The 15,963-nt window shown below is 45.9% G+C and overlaps 1 protein-coding gene across 4 annotated transcripts in view; it reads right to left on the minus strand.

Annotated features, from left to right (window-relative positions):
• Positions 1-15,963, minus strand: part of OTUB2 (OTU deubiquitinase, ubiquitin aldehyde binding 2) — a 95,717-nt gene that overhangs the window by 9,786 nt on the left and 69,968 nt on the right. The window contains exons 6-7 of one of the 4 annotated variants that reach the window (XM_033953347.1): positions 10,846-10,928; positions 563-760 (exon numbers count right to left, since the gene is read on the minus strand). The exons of 1 other annotated variant lie outside the window; for it this stretch is intronic. In XM_033953347.1, the coding sequence (XP_033809238.1) occupies positions 712-760; positions 10,846-10,928 (132 nt within the window). In that variant the 3' untranslated portion in view covers positions 563-711. Of the gene's footprint in view, positions 1-562; positions 761-10,458; positions 10,929-15,963 lie in introns of those variants that run through there. 2 more of the 4 variants (XM_033953345.1, XM_033953346.1) reach the window with 2 other exon arrangements.

Below are 15,963 nucleotides of genomic sequence, written 5' to 3' on the forward strand. Positions count from 1 at the left end.
TTCATTCACAAAATTTATATAAGTCCCAGGGAGCAATAATCAAAGGTCACAGTCCATTCACAAGACTTATCTGAATCCCAACGGGTGATTGTCTTGGCTTGATAGAGCTCCATTTCACAAACTTCTTTAGGAGCTGAAACATCCAATTAAGTCCTGGCTGGAAACATAATGCAAAAACAATCTTCTTAGCTGACAGAAACTCCAACTACAGACAAAATAACGCCGATCTGCTTTTACCATAACCTCTGGCAACACGGTCCAGAGCTTAACTATTCCCTGAGTGAAAAAATATTTCCTCCTATTGGTTTTAAAAGTATTTCCCTGTAACTTTTGAGTCTTTGTAATTTTTGACGTAGTGAAAAATCGCTCCACTTGTACCCATTCCACTCAGGATTTCGTAGACTTCAGTCATATCTCCCCTCAGCTGTCTTTTCCAAGCTGAAGAGCCCCAACCTTTTTAGTCTTTCCTCATAACGAGAAGAGTTCCATCCTCTATCATCTTGGTCGCTTTTCTTTGAACCTTTTCTAGCACCGCTATATCTTTCTTGAGATAAGGAGACCAGAATTGAATGCAATACTCCAGGTGAGGTCGCACCATGGAGCGATATAGAGGCATTATGACATTCTTAGTCTTGTTAACCATCCATTTTTTAATAAATCCTAGCATCTTGTTTGCTTTTATGGCCGCCGTCACCGCATATTGGCCTTAATTTACTGGTGGGAGAAGGCAAACCCATGCATCTGGACTGATCTGGAGGGACTTAAGGAAAGAAAATTAGTAGGTACATCATATCTATGACCCTTTACCGTTATTCTTATCCTTTAATTCTTTCACACAGATCTTTGGGTTCTCCCTTTTATTATTATCTGTAAATGGTGCCTAAAGTTGTGCAGATAACTAATGTACATGCATGACTTAATTGATTAATTGGCAATTAACACCTTGTAATTGAAGCTAATTGAGACTAAATGTTATATAAACAGCTCAAAGTATGATTCTATAACAACTATGCACCAGTTGCAGTGCATGATTTTGAAAAAGGGCATGGCCAGGGGCCATTTCTCAAAGTTATGCACTTTGTTACAGAATACGCATGATCTGGGCACAACTTAAGCACAGGTATTTAGGCCTGGTTTTAGCTGACCTAAATGCCTGTGCCTAAGTTATGCATTGCTCACCACCACTTAATGCGATTCTGTCCAAGGTACACACCCTATAGAATCAGGCTGCCATTCTAGTCTGATTTTTTTTTTTAGGGGACATATATAGAATATGGCCCAAAATATGCAGCAGTGGTAGCAACTTGCTGATGCTGTTTTTGTTCTCTAGTTAGACAACTGGTTAATTTCAGGTCTCATGAAAGATGAAGTGTTAATTCTTACTACAGTTCCAGAATGCCCAGGACCTTTTTCAGCTTTGAGCACTATTGCTGAAGTTTTTACAACATAGTATTGTCTTGAAAGACTATTCACTTAATCAAAACACCACCTGTTATAACTGAGTAGTTTCTTAAGACTCCTGAAGCAGGCTTGGTTGGCTGAAACATGTACATGTCGAGTTATTGGATGAATAAAGTGAATTGAACATTGGATGAGTACAAGGACATTTTTATAATGGGTTGTGGTCATCAGTCTGATTAGGACAATTCCACTTTTTATTTTATGCATTTGAGTTTGTGGATTTGTTTCTCCTGTCATATTCAGTGTTAACTCTTACTACGGTTTTTGAAGCACATGCTTGAAAATGTAGGATCTATCATCACTGTCACAAAGTCTGCTATTTGCCCTCAAACACAGAAGCATGAATTCGTACTCCATCAGCCAAGCATATTCTGCCAATAGAAAGGCTCAAATAATAATGACATGATGAATGGTCTGAAGTTATACAGCTAAAATGTAATGCTAAGAAATGCAAAGTCATGCATTTAATGGACTGCAAAAACCCAAAGAAACGGTACAGTTAAGGAGGTGAAGAATTTATGTGCATGACAGAAGAGCAGGCCTTGGGTATGAGTGTATGTGATGATCTTAAGGTGGCCAAACAGGTTGAAAAGGTGATGGCAAAAGCTAGAAGGATGCTAGGGTGCATAGGAAGAGGTATGGCCAGTAGGAAAAAGGAGGTATTGATGCCCCTGTATAATATTCTGGTGAGACCTCATTTAGAATATTGTGTACAGTTCTGGAGACTGCACCCGGGTGTCATCGTAGACAATACGATGAAACCTTCTATCCAATGTGCGGTGGTGGCAGGCAAAAAAGCAAACAGGATCCTAGGCATTATTAAAAAAGGAATGGGTAGCAAGACAAAGAATGTTATAATGCCCCTGTATCGCTCCATGGCGCAACCTCATCTGGAGTATTGCATTCAATTCTGGTTGTCTCATCTCAAGAAAGATATAGCGGCACTAGAAAAGGTTCAAAGAGCGTTAGCTGTTCAAAAAGGATATTTTAATAAGTTTAAGGATGTGTGAGGGTCATTGATAAATTATTGTATATAATAGTTATCATTGTTCCCTGATTCTACATAAATGAAAGAATGGGGAGGGGGGTGGGTTTTTGACTTTTTATTATTGGTTATGAAGGGAATGAATGATTTTATTATATTGTATTGTATGTATTAAATGATAATAAAATGGTGGGTAGGAAGGGGATAAATTTTATTTTAGGAAAATTTGTGGTATTTCAAGTGTTGTATTAAGTTAATTTGTTATTACTTTCTGTACATTTGATGGAAATATAAAATGAATAAAGAATATATATATAAAAAAAAAGAAAAGGTTCAAAGAAGAGCAACCAAGATGATAAAGCTCCTCTTGTATGAGGAAAGACTAAAAAGGTTAGGGCTCTTCAGCTTGGAAAAGAGACAGCTGAGGGGAGATAATGATTGAAGTCTACAAAATTCTGAGTGGAGTAGAATGGGTATAAGTGGATTGATTTTTCACTGTCAAAAATTACAAAGACTAGGGGATACTCAAAGTTACAGGGAAATACATTTTAAAATCAATAGGAATTTTTTTTCACTTAATAGTTAAGCTCTGGAATGCATTGTCAGAGGTTGTGGTAAGAGTGGATAGCGTAGCTGGTTTTAAGAAATGTTTGGACAATTTTCTGGAGGAAAAGTCCATAGTCTGTTATTGAGAAAAACATGGGGGAAGCTACTGCTTGCCCTGGATCAGTAGTATGGAATGTTGCTGCTCCTTGGGTTTTGGCCAGGGACCTGGATTGGCCACCCTGAGAATGGGCTACTGGGCTTGATGAACTATTGGTCTAGCCCAGTAAGGTTATTCTTACGTTCTTAAAAAGATATAAAAAGGATGGAGTCGGTCCAGAGGAAAGCTACTAAAATGGTGTAAACATACCTACAAAGGCTGTATTGATTCATGTCATACAATCCAAATAAAAAAGGACAACCCGGATTGCAAAATGTGTATCATATTACCCATAAAATGATTCAAGAATGTCCAAGAGAGCTGAAAGCACTTAAAGCCTAGTAAACGCACCACTACAAATACAATCCTCATGCATGGAGGATATTTACATGAAAGAGTAGTGTTTTGGATCAAGCTTCTAACAGAGTGATCCTGTGCCATGTATATAACTGCCTATACAGATAATACACAGATTGCAAGGTGAGATCTGGATGTCAACTTGGGATGTTATCTGCATAGCTATCAAGGGTGTTGTGGACCCACTTCCACACATTCCCTCCAGAATTGAAACTTGCTTTAGAACTGGCTGAGGGAAGACTAGTGTTAGGCACATGGGAACACCCACACAGGCTCAGAAAGCTTTTCCAGAGTTTTCTAAACTTTAGGAGAGCTGGACCATCTCTACTGAATCCTTCTGACATCACTCACTTTTGTAATTATAGGATGCTGCAACTAATCCTCCACTGAATTAGTATAAGGTTGCTATTAGACAATGGCTTCTCTACCTAGATTAATTATCCAAATACTCCAAATGTCATCATGCCTACTAAAAATGGATATATAGTACGTGGAAGCTACATAGTAATACATTCTCTGTAACACACAGTATAATTAGAAGCGTAAATTTAGCAAGCATCTAGTACATGTAGTGGACTAAAGCAGCAAATTTAAGTAATATTGAATCTCCAATGTCCAAAGTTTCTGTTTTAAGCCATTGAAAAAGGTTTCAATAAAAAAAATGTTAATGTGCTTCATTATCAGCCTTGCATTGGAAGAGGACAAGGACAATGATAAAGCACTGTTCAGTGAGGACAGTTGATAGTATAGTTTAGAAAAACATTTTATTGTATCAAAAATACAGTTGCTGAAAAGTAAATTCACCAACATGCAATACAAAAAGATATTTTAAGATGACAAAAGAATATGCATCCACGAGATGCAACATATTCTGTGATGAATGGCATCTCACTACAGAAATACAGTACTTTAAAAAACAGTACCAGTAAGCACCCACATTTCTGAAGCACACAAAGGAGTCCTTTTAGTAAGGTGTGCTAACGGATTTAGTGCACGCTGGTTATTAGCGCACCTTAGTAAAAGGACCCCAGAGTGCTCATCCTGCATAATTTCTCTTATTGCTCAGGTTCTATTTTTTAATTTTCATATCTGACATAGCAATGTTACTTACCGTAACAGTTGTTATCCAGGGACAGCAGGCAGCTATTCTCACTAGTGGGTGATGTCATCCGACAGAGCCCCGATAGGGACATCTTGCAAGCATGTCTTGCTTGAAGAAACTCAGAAGTTTCGAGATGCCCGCACCGCGCATGCGCCAGTGCCTTCCCGCCCGATGTACCGGGCGTGTCTCCTCAGTTCAGGTAGCTAGCAGAGAAGCCAACCCAGGGGAGGTGGGTGGGACGTGAGAATAGCTGCCTGCTGTCCCTGGATAACAACTGTTATGGTAAGTAACATTGCTTTATCCCAGGACAAGCAGGCAGGTATTCTCACTAGTGGGTGACCTCCAAGCTAACCTCAATGGGATGGATGGAGAATTGGCAACTTAGGAGAACAAATTTTGTAACACAGTTTGGCCAAACTGCCCATCCCGTCTGGAGAAAGTATCCAGACAATAATGAGAGGTGAACGTATGAACCGAGGACCAAGTGGCAGCCCTACAAATCTCCTCAATCGGTGTCGATCTGAGGAAGGCTACAGAGGCTGCCATTGCTCTGACCCTATGTGCTTTGACCTTACAGGGAAGTGGTAATCCAGCCTGGGCATAGCAGAAAGAGATACAAGCCGCCATCCAGTTGGAGATGGTGCGCTTCGATACAGGTCGTCCCAACTTGTTTGGATCAAAGGAGACGAAAAGTTGAGGAGCAGTTCTGTGTGGTTTGGTGCGATCCAAGTAGAAAGCCAAAGCACGTTTACAGTCCAGAGTGTGAAGAGCTGATTCTCCAGGATGAGAATGAGGCTTTGGAAAGAACACTGGAAGCACAATGGATTGGTTGAGGTGAAATTCAGAGACCACTTTAGGCAGGAATTTCGGGTGAGTGCGGAGGACCACCTTGTCATGATGGAATATTGTGAAAGGTGGGTCCGCCACCAAGGCCTGAAGCTCACTGACCCTGCGAGCAGATGTGAGGGCCACCAGAAAAAACACTTTCCAAGTGAGAAACTTTAGTGGAGCCTTGCTCAGAGGCTCAAAAGGAGGTTTCATAAGCTGAGAAAGGACAACATTTAGATCCCAAACCACTGGAGGCGGTTTGAGAGGAGGATTGACATGAAAAAGTCCTTTCATAAATCTGGAAACCACAGGATGAGAAGAGAGAGGTTTCCCTTGTAGAGGCTGATGGAAAGCCGCAATAGCACTCAGGTGGACTCGTATAGATGTCGACTTGAGACCAGACTGAGACAGATGTAAAAGATAGTCCAAAACAGAGGATAGGGAGGCTCACTGAGGCTCCTTAGAATTGGAAATACACCATGTAGAAAATCTAGTCCATTTTTGGGAGTAGCATTGACGAGTAGCAGGCTTCCTGGAAGCCTCCAAGACATCCCTCACCGCCTGGGAAAACTGGTGCGGAGTTACGTTGAGAGGAACCAAGCTGTCAGGTGGAGAGACTGCAGGTTGGGATGAAGCAGAGACCCCTGATGCTGAGTAAGCAGTGAAGGAAACACTGGAAGTAGGTACGGTTCCCTGCTGCTGAGTTGAAGTAGAAGGGAGAACCAAGGTTGCCTGGGCCACCGAGGAGCTATCAGAATCATGGTGGCATGTTCGGACTTCAGTTTGACTAGAGTCTTTTGAATGAGAGGGAATGGCGGAAACGCATACAGAAAGCGATTCCCCCAATCCAGCAGAAAAGCATCTGCCTCGAGGCGATGAGGAGCGTAGATCCTGGAGCAAAACTGAGGCAGCTTGAAATTGTGGGGAGCCGCAAAGAGGTCTATCTGAGGCGTTCCCCACTGAGCAAAGATCTGATGAAGGGGCTTGGAGTGGAGTGTCCATTCGTGAGGCTGGAGAAGACGACTCAGTTTGTCCGCCAAGACATTGTCCCTCCCCTGAATGTAGACAGCTTTGAGGAAGGTGTTGTGGCGAACCGCCCAATCCCAGACTCTGAGAGCTTCCTGGCAGAGGGAGGCCGAGGCCGAGCCCGTGCCCCCTTGCTTGTTGACATAATACATGGCGACCTGATTGTCGGTGCGAATGAGGACCACCATGTCGTGAAGCAGATGTTGAAAAGCTTGAAGAGCATTGAAGATGGCTCTGAGCTCCAGAAGATTGATTTGATGGAGTCGGTCCGCACAGGTCCAGAATCCCTGAGTGCGAAGCCCATCCAGATGCGTTCCCCAGGCATAGGTCGAGGAATCGGTTGTGAGAACCTTCTGGTGGGGAGGAGAATGAAACAGCAAACCTCTGGATAGATTCGAAGAGGCATCCACCAGAGCAGAGACTGCCGAAGAGCAGGAGTGACTGTGATGTGTCGAGTCAACGGATCCGACACCTGAGTCCACTGAGATGCCAGGGTCCACTGAGGAATTCTGAGGTGGAGTCTGGCAAACGGCGTCACATGAACTGTAGAGGCCATGTGGCCCAGGAGGACCATCATGTGTCTCGCTGAGATGGTCTAGCGAGAAGACACAGACTGGCAGAGAAGAAGAAGAGCATCCATGCGCTGAGAAGGAAGGAATGCTCTGAGACGTACGGTATCAGGACAGCCCCGATGAAGGGAAGAGACTGGGTCGGCTGTAGATGAGACTTGGGAAAGTTGATCTCGAATCCCAAACTCTGCAGGAACTGAATCGTTGACAGGGTCACTGAGAGGACCCCCGAGGCCGAGGGAGCCTTGATCAGCCAGTCGTCGAGGTAGGGGAATACCTGAAGACCTTGGTTCCGGAGGGCCGCGGCCATCACCACCAGACATTTGGTGAAGACTCTGGGGGACGAAGACAGGCCGAATGGAAGCACTCGATACTGCAGATGGAGATGTCCCACCCGAAATCTGAGGAACTTGCGAGAGGCCGGATGAATGGGAATATGAGTGTAGGCCTCCTTGAGATCCAGAGAGCATAACCAGTCATTCTGCTCGAGGAGGGGGTAGAGAGAAGCAAGTGTCAGCATGCAAAACCTCTCTTTGACTAGGAATTTGTTGAGGACCCTGAGGTCCAAAATGGGTCGGTGGTCCGTCGGAACCGGCTCCACGGCACAAAGCCGGAGCAAAGCCTGAGCTTCCTGAAGAAGAAGGGCGGTTTGAGTCAAGTTGGAAGGATACTCTCTTGGAGGGTGGTCCAGAGGGACCCGATGGAAATGAAGAGAGTATCCTTCCTTGATGATAGTAAGGACCCAGAGGTCGGTTGTTATGGCCTCCCAGCGATGATAAAAATGATGGAGGCGCCCTCCGATGGGAAAAACAGGGGGAGGCAGAACGAGGTTGGTTATGCCCTCGACGAGACAGTCAAAAAGGCTGAGTGGTCTTAGGGACAGCAGGCGACTGAGAATTAGGCTGACCCTTCTGGGGAGGCTGACGCTTCGCCGGTTGCCTCGCAGGTGGAGTTTGCCTCGGCTGATAACGCCTCTGATAAATCAACGGCGGACGAGAAAGTCGAGACTGCTGAGGCTTAGGCTTCGGCCGAAGGATAGATTGGAAGGACTTTTCGTGGTCAGACAACTTCTTCATGACAGTCTCGATGGATTCGTCAAAAAGATCCGACCCAGCACAGGGGACGTTCGCCAGGCGGTCCTGAAGATTCGGGTCCATATCAATGGTCCGCAACCAGGCCAACCGGCGCATCGCCACCGAGCAGGCCGCCGCTCGGGCTGAGAGCTTGAACGCATCATAGGCAGATTGCATCAACTGAAGCCGAAGTTGGGACAGCGAAGCAACCACTTCCTCAAACTCAAACCTAGCCTGGGACTCGATGTATGGTGTGAACTTCCGAAGCACAGGTAGAAAAAATTCCAAGTAGGCTGCAAAGTGGAAATTGTAATTCAGGACTCGAGACGCCATCATCGAATTCTGATAGATGCGTCGACCAAACTTATCCATGGTTCTGCCCTCGCGGCCCGGAGGCACTGAAGCATAGACCTGGCCAGGATGAGACCGCTTGAGCGAGGATTCGACCAGGAGGGACTGGTGAGAAAGCTGAGGACCCTCGAAGCCTTTATGATGCACCGTGCAGTACCGCACATCCAATTTGCCAGGGACCGCAGGGATAGAGTAAGGAGACTCGAAGCATCGCATGAAGGTCTGGTCGAGGAGCTTGTGCAGAGGAAGCCGCAAGGACTCTGCCAGAGGACGAGGCAAGTGCATGGTATCGAGGTACTCCTTGGAATATCGAGACCCAGCATCGAGAGTAATGTCCATGTCATCTGCCATCTGCCTGAGGAACGATGAAAAGGACAGTTGGTCCGCCGTCGCTGGTCTGCGAGACGGACTAGAAGAAGAAGAGGCTTCAGGCTCCAGAGAGGCCTGCGAGCAACAGGACGAGTAGAAAACCTCGGGGTCCTCGAACTCCGGGCCCGGAAGAGGAGACCCAGTCGAAGCAGCATACCCCAACCGAGGCAATTTCTTCTGAGGCGAGACGGTCGAGTGCCGAGAGGAATGCTTCGAAGAATGTCTGGATCGATGCCCCTCCCGATGCCTGGAAGGGGATCGAGCCCGTCTGTGAGAAACTGGGTCAGACGCCTCCAAGGAGCAGATCGGACTCGATGCCGTCGATCGCAGAGGCGGAAGAGTTGGCGCCTCCCCTGACGCCGTCCAGGTTTGATAGGGGGTTCGGAAGAACTCGTCCTGCTTCCTGCTATGCCCAGGACTGGGTGGCCCCGAAGGTGGACGCCACACTGAGTCATGGGTCAGAGTAATCGGTTCCAAGAGAGGCAGGTCACTAAACGAGGCTTTCCTCGAGGGGATGGGCTCCAAGGGAGGCATATCACTAAGGGAGGCCCTCCTCGAGGGAATCGGGTCCAAAGGAGGCACAGCACTAACGGAGGACCTCCTCGAGGACCCGGACACCGCTCGCCGCTCCTCCTCGCCGAGCAACGAGGTCGTGCGGCGAGGAGGGGGCGGTCCACCCCTCGAAGCCGAAGCTGGGAGGTCACCCTGGATGGTGGCAATCAGCCGAGGCCCCATGGTCTGCATGAGCTCCACGAACTGAGCCTCCAGAAGGGACCGCAACGAAGCCGATATGGAGGGATCCGCACCAAAAGGGGGCCCTTCCACACGGTCTCCGCGCTCCTTCGGTGCTGCGTGCTTCTGCTTGCCAGTCTTCGGCACCTTGAGCACCACCGGTGGAACTGTCGGGGTCGATACCTGCTCCGAGGAGACGGAGGAAGGCGCCGAAGCCGGGGCCGAAACCGGTGTGAACGATGCCGGTTTCAGGAGGCCCGAAGCAGCCGGGGAGGCAGAGGGCTTCGCGGAAGGAGTCGAAGCACCCGTCGATGTCGATGTCGAAGCTGCAGGATCCGATGAAGCTTCCATCTTGAACATGGACTCCCACAGTAGACAGCGGCGCTTAAACGCTCTCGCCGTCAGAGTGGAGCAAGGCCGGCACGATTTCGGGAAGTGATCCGGTCCCAGACACTGTAAGCAGCGTCGATGAGGGTCCGTGAGCGAAATCGCGCGCTGGCACTTGCTACACTTTTTAAAACCGGTAATCGGCCGGGACATAGGCCGGAAAAGCTCCGCCGCAAGGTCGAAGGCGCGGGGCCCCAGCCACGCGGCCGACCCGGTATCGGAAGGAAAAAAATTTTTTTTTTTTTTTTGAAAAAAGAAATCAAAGAAAGAAATAAATGCACAGGAGAGCCAAAAGAACTCAACCCGCGGCAAAATAGAAGGCAAAAAAGAGATTCAATGGGCGCAAATTGAAGATAGACTTCTCAGCTCCGCGGAAGAAAAAGAACTGAGGAGACACGCCCGGACCATCGGGCGGGAAGGCACTGGCGCATGCGCGGTGCGGGCATCTCGAAACTTCTGAGTTTCTTCAAGCAAGACATGCTTGCAAGATGTCCGTATCGGGGCTCTGTCGGATGACATCACCCACTAGTGAGAATACCTGTTTGCTTGTCCTGGGATAAACATTGTTATAGATACATGGGTGATGATTTTTCCAAGTCGAATTCCTATTACAGATGAGAATCATTTTGAAAATAAAAGCTCTTATTTGCATATATTAGATGACATTACAAAAAGAAAAAAATTCAACAGATATTTTGCTTAATTTACCGTTAAGGAAAACTGAATTGTCTTTATTCTATACATAAAAACATGCTACAAAAGTACAAGATAAGTGTTGACACTATGCTTCAGATTTATACAGGATGTTGTAATGTGCTCTTGTATACAACATAAAAACCGAAGGAATGGCTGTTTCAGGAAATCTATGATGATTAACCGCAGTAGAAGTTTCATCCACATACTCTACTTGAAGAGGTATTTCCAAAGCTTGTGAAAGTGCAGTTATTTGAATATGATCACACTCCATGGCCATAGGTTCCACTTCCTGAAAGTTTTAATACAGAATTATTTAGAGAAATGCAGCAAATCAACAGAGATTCCAGTATTGAAATGAAAAGCAATATGGGACATCTGACCACCGAAAATCTATGATGCCAGTTGTAAGCCAAAAGGGAGCAGAAAATGCCTCTGAGCTCAACTGGCACATGCATGGCACTGGCTGGATGCAACATGGCAATGATGCAAACTGCTAGATAAGCTTGTGGAAAGAAGAATGAAATGGAAAAATATTAGCAGATAAAAATCATATGACCAATCCATCTATACAGTGGTCTCAAACTCAAACCCTTTGCAGGGCCACATTTGGGATTTGTAGGTACTTGAAGGGCCTCAGAAAAAAATAGTGAATGTCTTATTAAAGAAATGACAATTTTGCATGAGGCAAAACTCTTCATAGTTTATAAATCTTTCCTTTTGTCTAAGTCTTAATAATAATATTGTAATTTATAACTAAAGAGACATATGATCAAGAAACTGTTTTATTTTACTTTTGTGATTATGATAAACATACAAGGGCCTCAAAATAGTACCTGGCGGGCCACATGTGGCCCCCGGGCCGCAAGTTTGAGACCACTGATCTATACTATGCCATACAACTTCTTTCCCTCTCTAAGATATAGATCAGCAGTTGGAGGTTTAGTGGTTGAGAAGGGAGAGAAGAAAAAGAGATCTTGTCCCTTTCCTTATGCCTACAGCTCCTTCTCCAAGTAGGAATGAAGCCATCAAGTCCTCATACCCCTTCGGTTGGTGCAATACTACTCAATCTATCTAGGTAACTTTCCAGGCAAACTGCCCTTAAGCAGTGGGTGTCACTTTTTCTCTGTAAACTTTTCCCTTCTGCTGTGGTATAGCCATTGTGTTGTGCAAGTAAGGATGGGGCACTATGAACATCTGTGTCCACATCAGCCACTTAGATAAGCACATAAGCATTGCCTCTGCCGGATCAGACCAGGGGTCCATCGCGCCCAGCAGTCCGCTCCCATGGCAGCCCCCAGGTCCGTGACCTGTAATTGGTCCTTACCTAAATTATTTATCTCCTATTCATTTAGTACCTGTACTTATATCCTTCAATCCCCTTCTTCTTTAGGAAGTCATCCAATCCCTTTTTGAAGCCCAATATTGTACTCTGCCCTATCACCTCCTCTGGGAGTGCATTCCAGGTGTCCACCACCCTCTGAGTGAAGAACTTCCTAGCGTTCGTTTTGAGTCTGTCTCCTTTCAATTTTTCTGAATGCCCTCTTGTTTTTGTTGGCCCGGTTAGCCTGAAGAATCTGTTCTTCTCCACCTTCTCTATGCCTTTCATGATTTTATAAGTTTCTATCATGTCCTCTCTAAGTCTCCGCTTCTCCAGGGTAAAGAGCTCCAGCTTCTCCAATCTTTCAGCATACGAAAGGTTCTCCATGCCCTTTATCATCCTTGTCGCTCTTCTCTGGACCCTCTCGAGTATCGCCATATCCTTCTTAAGGTACGGCGACCAGTACTGGACACAGTACTCCAGATGTGTGCGAACCATCGCTCAATAAAATGATAGAATAACCTCCTTCGTTCTGGTAGTGATACCCTTTTTGATTATGCCCAACATTCTGTTCGCTTTCTTTGAGGCTGCTCTTTGAGTAACACAATCCATTTATTTTAGAACATAGAGAGGGTATTTTTTTTTTACTGAAATTTTCAGATTCATTACAATTCAAAAAATAATTTTTATGAACAGTTTAAACCAAGAAATAAAATCAAATAAATAAAAAAGCTACTTAGCTCACATCATTTATTTTAATTTTTGTTTAGTTTTTAATTTGATTCTATGATTGCTACTGCGACCCACACAGCCGGCCACATCCTGGACCTAGTCTTCACTCACAGGGATCTGATCACAATGCCTATCGAGCCAACCTATACCACCACACCGGTCCCATGGTCGGACCATCACCTCATACAACTTTGCCTCCCTCCCATAGCTACATCCAAATCACGGGGCTCCACCTTATCTAAGCAAACCCGGAATCCAAACACTGTCGATCTACTAGCCATGTCCACTGGAATCTGGGACCTCAGTAAAACTTGCAACCAAAATATCCACTCCATTGACCTGGCCGCCTCCACCTGGCACACAGGGATACAAGCTCTCTATGACAACCTGGCACAGACTAAAACAACGCGCCTAGTCACTAACAAAAACCTTGCTCCCTGGTTTAATGACAACCTTCGATCCCAAAAGAGAGCTCTGAGGCAGGCAGAGAGAAAAAGGGTCAAATCACACTGGAGGGAATTATCAAACACCTACAAAGCTGCCATTCTAGAAGCAAAGAAAGCTCACTACACACACCTGCAGAAACTCTCTAACCGGTCCAGATACCTGTTCACCTTAACTAACCACCTCTCTTCACTGCCGCCCACGGATGCAATCATAATGCCCCCACCAGCCTAGACAGCGAAATGCTCTCCAATTTCTTCCAAACAAAAATTGATAACATCTGCAACACTCTAGACTCCGCCCCCAGCAAGGTCCCCCTCTTCAAGGCTCATACCCTTTACACGTCCGAGACCCCACTCTGTAGAACCCTCTCCCAACTACACCTGGTCACATATGTTGAGCTCCTAGCAACAGTACAAAAGCGTTGACCCTACAATTCCACTCTTGACCCATGCCCATCGTCTTCTCCCATCAATCAAAGAAGTCTTGGATTCACTAGGGGTAGGTCATGCCAATCCAATCTTATCAGCTTCTTTGATTGGGTAACAGGAAAGCTAGACTCGGGAGAGTCTCTGGACATAGTGTACTTGGATTTCAGTAAGGCTTTCGACAGCGTCCCACACCGTAGACTATTAAACAAGATGAAATCGATGGGGTTAGGTGAGACACTAATTGCATGGGTCATCGATTGGCTGAGTGGAAGACGTCAGAGGGTGGTGGTCAACGGCACCCTCTCTGAGACATCGGAGGTGACCAGCGGAGTGCCACAGGGCTCGGTCCTGGGTCCACTCCTTTTTAACATATTCATAAGGGACTTGGCCCAAGGGCTTCAGGGTAAAGTAACTCTATTCGCTGATGACGCCAAACTATGTAATATAGTAAGTGAAAGCAATCTGCAGGATAGTATGACGCAGGATCTGCTTACGTTGGAAAACTGGTCCTCGACATGGCAGCTGGGCTTCAACGCTAACAAATGTAAGGTTATGCATCTCGGTAGCAGAAATCCATGCAAACCTTACACCTTAAATGGAGAAACACTAGCTAGGACTTCAGAAGAAAGAGACTTGGGAGTAATCATCAGTACAGACATGAAGGCCGCCAAACAAGTAGAGAAGGCCTCATCCAAAGCAAGGCAACTTATGGGATGTATCAATAGAAGCTTCGTTAGCCGCAAATCTGAAGTCATAATGCCACTGTACAGAACCATGGTGAGACCTCATCTGGAGTACTGTGTGCAATTCTGGAGGCCACATTACCGTAAAGATGTGCTTAGAGTTGAGTCGGTTCAGCGGATGGCCACTAGGATGATCTCGGGGCTCAAGGGTCTCTCGTACGAAGAAAGACTAAACACATTGCAGCTCTACACTCTAGAGGAACGCAGGGAGAGGGGGGACATGATTGAGACATTTAAATACATCACGGGACGTGTCGAGGTGGAAGAAGACATCTTCTTTCTCAAGGGACCCTCGGTCACAAGGGGGCATCCGCTCAAACTCAGAGGAGAGAAATTTGATAGTGACGTAAGGAAGTATTTCTTCACAGAAAGGGTTGTAGATCACTGGAACAAGCTTCCAGAGCAGGTGATCAAGGCCACCAGCGTGCTTGACTTTAAGAATAAATGGGATGCCCTAGTAGGATCCTTACGAGGGTCGAGTTAAGGAACTAGGTCATTAGTACTCAGACTTAATGGGGTGGGTCAGTAGAGTGGGCAGACTTGATGGGCTATAGCCCTTTTCTGCCGTCATCTTTCTATGTTTCTATGTCTTTGCAGAATCAATCCTACCTATCATCAACACCTCACTGTCAACTGGGAAAATTCCTCTCAACTGGAAATCGGCCATCAACAAACCCACTCTCAACCCAAATGACCCAAGTAACTACCGCCCCGTTTCTAACCTCCCATTCATCTCCAAACTACTGGAGAAGATAGTGCTCCAACAATTGCAACCTTTCACAGAACAGCAAGAAGCCCCTATCCCAATTTCAATCTGACTTCCGAGCAGGCCATAGTACAGAATCAGTCCCTCCTTGACATCACTGATGACAGCTGGTCGATGCTTGATAAAGGAAATGATTCCTTATTGGTCCTGCTTGACCTTAGTGCTGCTTTCAACACTATTGATCATCAACTTCTACTAGACCGACTTGCTGATATAGGAATCAAGAACACAGCCCTACAGTGGTTCGCCTCCTTCCTGGATCAAAGAACACAATCCGTACAACTAGGGTCAGCCAAATATAACCCCAAATCAATTAAATATGGAGTTCCCCAAGGTGCCCTGCTGCCTCCCCTCCTCTTCAATCTGTATATCAGGCCAGTTATCGACATCATGCACAAATACAACATTAAGATTTACTCCTATGCCGATGACCTTCAACTACTGCTCCCACTAGGTAACGATTGACCAACACAACTCACTAACCTCCTACACTGCCTCTCTGACATGAAAAACTGAATGACAGCCCATAAACTCCAGTTGAATGCCTCAAAGACCAAACTACTCTGGATCAGGAAAAAGAACACTACTTTTACCCGTCCAACCTTATCCTGTGAATCCACACCCCTAATAGCAAAAGACCAGGAACGAAGTCTCGGAATAATACTAGATGGCCACCTGTCCCTCGCCACCCATGTCTCACAGGTAGTTTCCACATCTTTTTACTACCTACGCCAACTGTGAAGAATTAAACCCTTCCTCCCAGAAACAGACTTAGCCCAGCTGTTCTATGCCTAGGCACTCTCCAGGCTAGACTACTGCAACTCCCTATTCAATGGAATCACTGCAAGAGACCTAGAACGCCTTCAAAAAGTCCAGAATTCAGCAAGTCG

This window comes from Geotrypetes seraphini, chromosome 7 (genome assembly GCF_902459505.1).
Source record: "Geotrypetes seraphini chromosome 7, aGeoSer1.1, whole genome shotgun sequence".
Classification (NCBI taxonomy): Eukaryota; Metazoa; Chordata; class Amphibia; order Gymnophiona; family Dermophiidae; genus Geotrypetes; species Geotrypetes seraphini.